We start from the raw sequence: 10,862 nt of genomic DNA on the forward strand, positions 1-10,862 counted from the left end.
TGATATACAATGCTCTAGAAGCTACAAATACCTGGACAGAGCTACCAATAATAAAAATTATACTAAAAATAAACTCAGGACAACTAGATGTCTCTGCACAGAGGTCAACATAACAGCTGAACCTCAAGTAAGCCTGACAAATAAACAGACTAAGATATCTGAAAGTACTGAGATCAAATATCAAGCCGCATGTCCAGGCATTGCTAACTATTGGCAGTGACTGCAAGGAAGGATTCAGCCTCAGCAAAAGCTCACTGAAATCCACTCAACAGAGAACAAATCAGAGCACTGCCTATGATAATACTCAGAGCACCAAGATCAATTCTATTGTACTCATTATTCTAACTCAATTTCAACACAATAGATCATCACAGAGCATGTATATATCAGGGATCTATACAGTCAGAACAGAAAGGGAAATGACGACTCACAGTGCAACTTGATGAAGATGACTGAAGATCGAGGTAAGGCACGGCTCAAATGCCGCTGACCCAGAAATCCAACAATCTGCCTTTTCTGCCGGTGTGAGGGATGTCGGAGATACAAGACCTCAACCGCACAGCCACTGCAGTACGGCGCGAGCCTCGACAGTGCAGCTCCAGAGCGCCAACCAAGTTTCCTCAGGACTGAGCACCGGCCCAGAAGCACGAGGTGAACTCGAGCTCAACCTCACCAATGCAACAGAGAGAAAATCACAGGGGAGACAAGTAAAAGGAGATCAAAACTCATCTGAAAATCATGTGAGGGAGAGGAGTATATATATATATATATATATATATATATGCGAGTTCGGCCCCATGGCAGGCACTCGGCCAAAGCCATACCTCCGAATCTCCCGCAGCCTCTTGCCAGCCGACAGCTTCCAGAACCGAAAAACCCGGCCATAGCCACCAGAACCCAATCCGCCCACGAGGAGCGGAGGATTCGGCCTCCGCCGTTGAGCCGCCGCCAGTACCCAGGAGGAGAAGGAAAAACCCCGCACCGAAAGCTCCACCAGTCCAACCCTAGCAGCCAGCTTATAAGCAGCCAAGTCATGGGCGTGGGCCGAAACCAAAGAACCAGCCCGGTCTAACAGCTCCACGCCAGCCCACAGAAGGTATACACATTGAAATTTCTAGAAAATACACAACAAGCTCATCATATGGATGTTTGTTCATCTAAACTCCGGTAAAATAGACGACTTACAACAGATTTACATAATCTCTAACGTATACTTACATGATCAAACGATACATAATCAAAACTAATCATCTGTCTTCTTCATTTTAAATTATTTGTAAACTTGCAATCAACTTGAAAACCTACAATTAAATACGCTATCAGTATTATAACATAAAAAATATTACTATATTATTATTTTGTTCTGTCTATAGAGTGTATCATCAACTTTTTATTTTTTAATTACATTTTTCATGAAACTTTTTAATCACGGTCCTCATATTATTGGTTTCACGTGTTTTTGCTAGTGTGATCAAAGCAAGAGTTTCCTCAAAGCAACGGACGACCGGTGGTCCATGTGAGTGCAGAAGGCATTATTTCGATACGACCCCTCGCTGCCCCGACCCCCACTGCTGCTGGTCCATGCCTCGTCTCTCTCTCTCCCTCCCTCCGTCGAACAGAGAGAGAATCACTGGATTTTTTAGATAATGGAATGGAATGCCGAGATCAGAGAGAGAGAGAGAAACCGATCGTTCGTACGGCCGCGAACAGCTGCGGCTAATTATGTTGGTACGGACCGCTGTTACGTGCACACGACACCAGCCTCCAGCTGCAGCTGCAGCTGCAGCTGCTGCGAGCGGTAGGCAGCTATTTACTCTGGGACCATCCTGCTGAAAACGAAGCGGCAGGCGTATTGTTCACTGGATCGCTGCTGGCTGCGGTGGTTCAGGGTCACGGGGCTGCTGCTGCTGCTGCTGCTTCGGTGGCTCGCCATGCCCACACCGGACCCGACGCCGATCGCCGCCGGCGGCCGGATGGGTTCGCACGCACGCGGGCGGGCGAGATCCCTCGGCGGTGGCCTAACCGCCGAGCGAGGCATCGGGGTTTTTTTTTTCCTTTCCTTTTCTTTTCTTTTCTTTTTTCACGTTAGCCGCGCGCACGCGCTGCGCCATCTCGTTGTTGCTCGTTGCAACCTTCCTCGCAACTCCGACGCCGGCGCTGCTGCTGCGGCTCCCCGCCATTGAAATCTAGCCAACCTATCGCCGTCGCCGGTCAGCTTTTCCGATCCGGTGTGCGGTGAAGGATTTCAGTGATGCCATTATTCATTGGTGCCCTCGTGCTAGGCCAGGCCAGGAGTCAGAGCCAGGCTGCAAAAAAAAAAAAGGCTGCAGCGCGAGAAGAGACTGCCACTGTCTTTTCCCATACTCCATCCGTCGCTTGCTACGAGCCTACGAGTAGTTGCTACTGCTCTATATGTAATCTCACCCTTTACCATTTACTTTCACCATACTACTACTAACTGATTTCCAACTTCTGCTTTTTCCAGTTTTATGTCACATATTTGTAGGAAGAGAAAATGGTATGACAGTTTATTTATGATAAGATTCATGTGTTAAGTAGGTGAAAAAATCTAAGATACATAAGAGAATAAATGAATATATGAGTATTAGATGGAAAAGATAGACAATCAAGATAGATCATGTGTTCATATCCTTATGAAGTTGCCTTTCTCTATATTTCTAACCCGTTTCTATTAGCTGAACATTTACATGTGTTTAACCAGCATCTGGATGTTGTAATCATCAAAAACCTGCATGATGTAGTAGCAAGCGGTACCATGAATCAAAACTAACCTGAACGACCATTTCAAACCAAACCTAAAGGAAAATTCACCGGCACAGGATGCGTGTTTTTCTTATCTAGGATACAATTGAGGGCACACACAACTCACGCACTATCCTCGTACTCCTAACTACACGATAAAGATATATTATTGAAGGATCTTATACTCTCAATGTATGAGCATACACATCTTACTTAACACGCATGCATATACGTATCCTATGTTGCATCTGTAATACCTCCCGAGAGCAACAGGATAAACACCAGGTGAGACCTCAAGTTCGATCTCGGCGATTGAACCTGGGTGACAGCGTTTACATCCATGCGGCTGACAAACCGAGCTACGGCTAGTTCTCCATAGGATGCGTATTGGTCAGGGCATAGCACATCAATTACAGTTTTTCATGAATAAATGAATCTGGAAGCAGCGGCCCCTTGAGAGTCAGCATATAACGCTAGCAAGCAAAAGAAACCTTTTTTTCAGAGTAGAGATTCATGCAACCACTCAGCTGGGCTAATGTTCTCTAGTATCACATGTGGTTAGTTGTTCTTCAGGTTATCTTAATGCAACCATGCAAGTTTTCAGATTCTACAGGCAATGCTATCGGACGAGGCTAACGGACACCATGAATGATGAAACAATGCACAGCCCAAGATTTTTACAGTTTCATTTAACAGGTTCATCTGAACTTAAACAGTCCCAAATTATAGCCATCTATAATCCATCTGCATGCCCTCTTTCTTGTTTTTAATTCACCTTAGCAGCCTAAACTACCTGGTTTAAGATATCAACACTACCCCGAAATTTGTGTTTTGGAGTGTAATTAAGTGATATTTCCAGATCAGCCTGTTCTGCCTAAATTTAACTAGCCTCATGGTCATGGAGAATATCCTAAGCTCCAAACTGGCTTATAGCACGAGGGACGATACAGAGGTCGGTTCATCAGATTTTTTTTTTTTTGTTCTAACACATGTATACAAAATACCTCGTCAATTTCTTGTGACGCCATGCAAAATCACTACTCACAAACTGATGAGCAACCATTCACAGAACAGAGTGAAAAGGACCAAACATGAAAGAAAAAACTTTGCTGGAATGTAAGGTGTAAGTTTCTTCGATAAATAGTACGATATAATCCTTTCGAGAACTATTGGGCATTGCATACTATAGTTTACTGCAACTTTGCAGAATGTAATTAAAATACTTTGAAGGCAAACATGTTTACCTTTAAGGAAAAACTAAAGAAGCAACCTATGTGAAAATCCCAATGAAAGTCAGACAACTCATGCAGCTTCACTAATCTCAGTATTTTAGACCCATCACAAAACTCTCACCGCCCCCCCCCCCCCCCACACACACACACTTTGACAGTGATGACCGGCAATCTAGATGGAGTTCTCCTGGTCATTTGAGCTACTGAGATATTATCACCGCAAATTTTGTGAATAGTACACCGGCGGGTTTATGTAACCAATTGGAGACTGGACAAAGAACGGATTTGGCATGTAAGGATTGGCTACTTCCGTTTGGCTTCCTTGACTTGATGAGCTGAGACCAACCATTGAGCCAACATTTCCGAATACAGGCAGGGATCCAACAGCCCTCTCCCTTGGCAAAATTGGGCTTTGTGATGGAAGACAGTAAAATGGCCCGCGTGGCATAGTGTTTGGCACTGAGATTGTTGTCGGAGAGGGGGCAGGGGGGAGAAGCATGCTAACTTGTGGCTCACTTCTGCGTTCAGGAGAGTCATTGATCACAATCACTTCTTTCATCATGTAGGTTGGATGATGCATGACTGGCACAAGGTTTCTGTACGACTTCTGCTGGGAATGATGGTCTGATTGCATCACGGAAGCACTGTGCAATGGAGGCCCAGCAAAGTTTCCAGCTTGAACATTTGGTATAGGAATTTGGTGACTGGCTGTGGCTGGAGCCGTGTTGATAAATGCAGAATCACTGAGATGTTGGTAATTTGAAGGCCCGAAACCAACAGGTGCCACATAATTCCCCCTCAGGATGTAATCCGAACTTGGTGCTTGAGGATGCACACTCTCTTCGTTGTTCATCACCATCAAATTCTTACCCATCAGTCTTAAGATAGGATTCGATGGTGAAGGAAGCTGAGCTTGTAATGAGGGGCTCATACAATCTGTTGTATAGGATGGGGGGTTCATAGCAGATTCAGCTGACACCTTAGCCGCTAAAGGATGAACATGTGAATCTAAGCAAGGGTTAGCCTTTGTGCTGGTTCTTTGGTATGTGCTGAAAGATGATGATGCCTTCAAACCAATGTGCAAGTGTGGAACCTGCTTTCCAGTAAAATTCAGCATTGGTCTGGCTACCGCACTTTGATGGTGTAACTGAGACTCTCTGGAAATGCTCTCCCGACAAGAACAACAAAAAGGCTTCTCATTAGGTAGTTGTTCACCTTCTCTGGCCATAGGCATTGACTTGGTTTCCTGATTCAAGCTCCCAGTGATTCGCTCTTCAACAGTCCTAACAGTAGATGGTCCTGGCTCTGACTCTTCAATCCTTGAATCCTTCAAAGCAGTCGGAGCAGACATGGTTGAGGTAGTCGAGACCGGAGAATCCAGTGAGTCCTGTTCGAATGGCAAACCATGTTCTTGGTTAGAGTCTTCTCTATTCGATGTTATTGACGAGTTATCCTGAGGAGCTCCAGGACCCATGTCCCTGTTACTAGTCAAGCAGGCACTAGATTCCTTTGTTGAAGCCGGATCTATCTGCCATTCCTCCATCTCATTATTGACTACACTGTTGGATTCATGAGCATGATGTGCTAGTTGCTCACTAGAGCTTGGATCCTCCACCGCTACCCCATAGCCTTCAACCAAAACATCATTGCCAGTTCTGTTATTTTCAGTACTCGGAAAACCATAGCTTAGTTCATTGCAAGAGTCAGCAGGATTACGTCTGGAGACTGCCGCATGTGGCATATCAGTTTCAGGTTCTTCACCTTCATAATCCATTTGTGTACCCTCTGTGTGTTGTGCCACATCAAACTGATCAACATGTTGTCCCGATACTGGCATGTCACTTCCAAAAGAGAAGTCATTATCAGGAGTATCCTCTTCAGTATGCTTCACAAACTTCTTGGGGGCACCGTTACTAATACGCCTGAACTTCTTGTTTACATGTCTGGTATCAGGTTCATAGTCTTGGCCAAAACCATGAACTAGCTTACTACTAGAAGGTGAAAATGCACGCCTGCCAGTCCTCAACAGAGATCTATGCTTCCGGAACTTCTTGGAGGTATTTGGTCCATCGCTAGGCCCTGCAATGGAGTAGGAAAGACTCCTAGTTTCAGACCTTTTCGCTGAGGTGGAGTTCCTCATTATATCATAGTTATCTAATTTATTAGCTTCTCTCCTTCCAATCTCCTTAATTTTTCTCTTGGCAAGAGCAGCAGCTGATCTAGGCACTTTTGGCATGATGCTGCTCTGCACAGGAGTTTTTGACAACGATCTAGGAATTGAACTGAGCAATCTTGAAGAACCATTACTCTGCTCAACGCCATTGGCTTCTGAAGTAGTGTCCATCTCTTCTGGCGACTGGGAAGAAAACACCCCAGTAGGACTTCCCGGAATTTGAGAATCATCAAAGCCAAGCATGCTGCTCGTAGCCAATTTCTGTGCTCCAGATGTCACTTTATCAAATGTTTTATCACCAAGCTTTCTGCTAACATTCTTGGAGATATCTGAGCGTTTGGAGCACACCCACTGCCTCATAGTCCCTGAACCACGATTGCTGGTGCTTTCAGTAGGATTCCGCATATGCATCTCACCCTCAGAGGTGTCCTCACTGGTACCTCCATGCGAGTATGCTTGAACCTGTGCATGTGTCACAGGAATAAATCAAAGGTGCAAAATAGAAAAAAGCAATTGAATGAAATTGACTGCAGAACAAACTATGATCATATGCAATTGAGGAATGTTTTAAACCTAAAAGAATACGAGATATCTTCATCCACCCAAAAACATAACATCTGAAAAATCAATAGCAGGCATAAATTAACTCATGGAGAACCCAACACAGGCTAACAAAATTCAAGTTTTATAAATGTTGCCTCCAGGACCTAAAAGTGTTTTTTCATCAACATGCTGTGACCACTATTATCTTCTATGAAACAAAGAACTCAGTAATAATTAAACAATGGGGCTCATAGTCAACAAAAACAGTTGTCTATACCCTTGCATCTACATTTACGAGCTAATAGCATCATGTCCAAGTCAAGCCTCTGTTCTTACAAATCTTTTACAATACGTGGAGTTAAAATGAGATGGAGTAGGTGCAGAGTTCATAAAACAACAGCCACATCAGTCAAAACATTCTGAACTCCAATCTAAGAGGCCTGACAAATCATGAGTATGCACTCCATGGAATAATGGTCTACGATCTGACTAAGCTAGACAATGAACACAGAACTGGAGTTTCAGTGAAAAACAACCTGTGCATCAAGTTAAAAGACACTGCTTACCTGGGAATTAAAATGGTTTATTTTGTTGTACTTCTTTCCATGCATCTTAAGCTTTTCATTCTTCAAAAATTTCGACTTGAAGATCTTTTTGCTTATTAGTATACCTTTCCCAGTCTCATGCTTTGCAACTTTCCTTGAACCAAGCTCATCCCTCAACATCAAAGGTGCATCGCTACACTTGGACAAAATTCGAATTTTTATGCCGTTAGAATCAACATAGACATCTCCTTCTCTTTCATCATCTCTTGGGTCAAATGGTACCACTTCTGGGGTTCGGTTCCCAGTGCAAACCTCCTTGTTCACGGTGGGCATAGCCAACTCAATTGCCCAGTTAGTGCCATTCCTCCTATCAAGATCCTCGAGTGTGTATGGAAGCGCAGTCTTGTATATGTCCACCATCAATCGCTTCTTCCTTGGTTTCACTTTAGGCTTCACAACAACTGTTTCAACAAGCTCAGTATTTGACTCAGCAGAAAGACACTGATCTATGTGGGCATTCAATGTGGTGTTCGAAGTGGAAGCAAACACTTTGCAAACAGGACAAGTCTTTGAAGCCATCGGGTCTGAAACTGAGCTAGAGTTAGATGCTATGTCTTCCGCCCGCCGAATATCTGTCGGGGTGCCTAACTTGACTACAAACTTGCACTTCTTTTCAGATGGCTCACACGATGAGTCAAGATTTCTCGACCGCCAGGAGGGCACTGCGACCTCAGTTCGTCGACTTTCTTTTGTACAACTATTATCTTGCAGATCTACTGGTATAGCTCCTTCAGTATGGTCTGATTCATTTGTGCTCCCCACTTGGTCGATACCAGATTTCCCATCCTCCGGTGATGTGTATGGTGACAGACCAAGTGACTCGTCTACTGGTTGGCATGATTGGAAGTTGATATCACTTGTATCCACGTTTGACGAACCAGCATCTCTAGTCTTCACCAGACCAACACAAGCGATGGCTTCTGAAGACGCAGCAGATTGCTCGACGCCTGTTAAAATATTAAATGGCTGTGACCGAATCAAATTAGGAGGCTCAAATGGAGGGAGTGGATCCTTCACACCACGCTTCAGGCAAAGCTGCAACGAGCGTGGATGGAAAGGCCAGCTTCTCTTGACGCCTTTGCTCCTTGAAGCAAAAACATAATCTCTGAAAATAGGGACAGAAACATGGACCTATTAGCATATGCTAATACGTACCTAGCTAGATGAATAACACTCCTTGTATAGTGTTGCCAAACCGTATAAGATTCAATCCCCTCAGCAATATGTTGAAAAGAGGATAGGAAAACAACACAAACATACACCTACTGAACATGCTGTCATATCATAACTGAAATCTACAAAAATGTGTCGCCTGCCTGTTTATCGCAGAACCACCAAGTATGGAAAAGAAAAACATAAGAAGAGAGTGGACGAAGATTCATCAAAGGAGCATCCTTTTATTTTCAGATTCTATGGGGGTGAAAAAAGGCCACCTTTTTATTAATCAACAGAAAATTAAACTAATTAAACACCCTCAACAATAACACGGATTAATCCTGAAAGCAACCATTCATACCCAATCCGATCCCTCAAAGCAGCAGCCAATAATTAATCGACGCATCAGAAAGACACAGATCCACCATCAAGAACTTAAACACCCAAACTAATCCATCTCCCCAGGTAGTGAATCAAAGGTTCCTCTTTTTCACCTTATGGAGAACTTGGGGCACGGTTGGACCAGATCCCTGGGATCCTGACACGCCGGCGCCTCCGCCGCGGACGTCACCGGATTAGCGCTCACACCCGGGCCAGCAGACTTGGAGGAGCATGAGGGGCCTGAAGGGTGCTCACTGGATAACATCTGATGAACGCCTTCGCTGCTCCCTCCAGATCTGCAGCTGCTACTGTTGGCACCAAGAACCCAAGAGCTCTGAAGCAATTGGGCCTGCTCTTATCCTTGCACTCCAGCATACCAAGATGGTAAGTTCAATAGGTGGAAAGCAAGAAACTTTGCTTCCTCGGCCGCCCACTACCTCATCAGGCACCTGCAGAGAGAAACCAAGACCCATGTTATTTCATGTCCCCACTTCAGACGAGCTCATCTTGGGGAATCTGCTGGCGTCATTTTATGTATACAGAAGTTGCAAGAAAGATATGGATGGAAGGGAGAAGGGAAGAAGAAATGAGGAAGAACACCTGCTGCCAGATTACCTCAAAGCACATGAAATATCATTCCATGGCAAGATAGGAGAGGGGCTAACCAAGAAGCAGAATAAGGGGAAGCTTACACGGATCATGCAGCTCTTGCAAAGGATTTGCACAAAGGGAACAGCAGTGAGCAAGACATGAACAGTTGCCAAGCACTGGAGGGAAGCTTGTATGGTAGTGCTTTCCTGATGGGGAAATAAATAGCAAAAGAAGGGAAGGGGAAAAGGGGGATAATAAACCAGAAATAATATGGGAAATCAAGAAAAGGAAGGATTTTGCTGCCTAATCTCTGGCCTGGTGGAGATTTTTTGGCTTGGAAAAGGATGAGCCATCGGAGCACAAGAGTGGAGCACAGGGCCTGACGGCACCAAATCTGGAAAAGCACGACGCGGGGATCACGAATCTCTGCTGCGTAGCCAAGAACAACATACGCATCAAGTGGAGAAAGGAAAACAGCGGAGATCTAGCACAAATATGAGAAACCCCAAGAGAGATCCACTCCGCAGATGTCTGTCTTCCTGTAGGAAGCGAAGAAGAAGGGGTAGAGACGCATAAAAACAAGGAAAAATCACACGGATTCAGGTAGGGAAATCAAGAATAGCCTAAGAAATCACAGCAAGAAATCGGAAGAACACCAAAGTTCTCACCTTTCTTTACTTCTGTTGCCCCCACCGCGCGCATACGAGAGAGAGCATCCTGGTAGATCCACACAGTGAGCAGACGGAGAGGAAGGCAAGGAGCTCTGTGGTGGTGGGATGTTTTGATTTTTTGGGGGCTGGAAGCAGATGGGGGGAGGTGAGGAAAAGGGGAAGAAATAGGGAGAGAGAGAGGCTGCTGATTTTGTTGGCTTGCTATTTATCCCACTTTCTCTCTCCTAGTCCCACACAGCAATACTAAGAGATAGGGGTGAAAAATAAAAAAGGGAAGAGAAGGAAACGCCAACCACTCACACGTCAAAGGCATCTGGTTCTCCACCAAGGCAAAGGCAGGGCTCAGGGCTGTACCATTAACAGCAACTCTAGAGAGAGACCAGGAGAGAGAGAGTATTACGTATTTGCTTTTGGAATGAGAAAAGTGAGAGAGCGCCGAGGCAAGGAAATGATGATTTTTTTCTGGGACCTGTCCTATGCTACACAACTCTATTTCGTTTTTTTACTATCTCCGTTTTCTCTCTCTTACCTCTCCCTTTGTTGTTATCTTCATTGCATTGAGGTAAGCGCCAACGTTAGGTCCTATCTTAACGAAAATTTCAGAAATGCCACCATTTTTCTGAAAACCAAACTATTTTACGTGAATACGAGATTTTCTTGTCATTTGTGACAGGCATGGACGTCTTTGACCGCTATTTTTTCTCTTGATATATATATATATATATATTCAAATGATTAATAATTTAGT

The 10,862-nt window shown here is 44.5% G+C and overlaps 1 protein-coding gene across 4 annotated transcripts; it reads right to left on the reverse strand.

Annotated features, from left to right (window-relative positions):
- Window positions 1–3,920: 3,920 nt before the first annotated feature.
- LOC133924402 (uncharacterized) lies at window positions 3,921–10,443 on the reverse strand. 4 transcript variants are annotated; one of them, XM_062369917.1, is made up of 5 exons: window positions 10,112–10,443; window positions 9,545–9,982; window positions 8,966–9,301; window positions 7,278–8,421; window positions 3,921–6,630 (listed from the first exon to the last, which is right to left on the reverse strand). In XM_062369917.1, the coding sequence occupies exons 3-5, from the start codon at window positions 9,115–9,117 to the stop codon at window positions 4,210–4,212; spliced, it is 3,717 nt and encodes a 1,238-aa protein (XP_062225901.1). In that variant the 5' UTR covers window positions 9,118–9,301; window positions 9,545–9,982; window positions 10,112–10,443; the 3' UTR covers window positions 3,921–4,209. The 4 variants fall into 4 exon arrangements, with proteins under 4 accessions (XP_062225901.1, XP_062225897.1, XP_062225900.1 ...); XM_062369913.1 differs by having other exon boundaries at window positions 9,468–9,982; XM_062369916.1 differs by having other exon boundaries at window positions 9,453–9,982.
- Between the last annotated feature and the right edge of the window lie 419 nt (window positions 10,444–10,862).

Source organism: Phragmites australis, chromosome 7 (assembly GCF_958298935.1).
Source record: "Phragmites australis chromosome 7, lpPhrAust1.1, whole genome shotgun sequence".
In the NCBI taxonomy this organism is placed as follows: Eukaryota; Viridiplantae; Streptophyta; class Magnoliopsida; order Poales; family Poaceae; genus Phragmites; species Phragmites australis.

Excerpts from the sequence above, each read along its gene's own strand:
- LOC133924402 (XM_062369915.1), bottom strand. The coding sequence starts at position 9,117 with ATGTTATCCAGTGAGCACCCTTCAGGCCCCTCATGCTCCTCCAAGTCT. Across the intron at positions 8,422-8,965 it reads TGCCCCAAGTTCTCCATAAG|AGATTATGTTTTTGCTTCAA; the intron begins GTGAAAAAGAGG and ends CCCTATTTTCAG. Across the intron at positions 6,631-7,277 it reads TAAACCATTTTAATTCCCAG|GTTCAAGCATACTCGCATGG; the intron begins GTAAGCAGTGTC and ends ACACATGCACAG.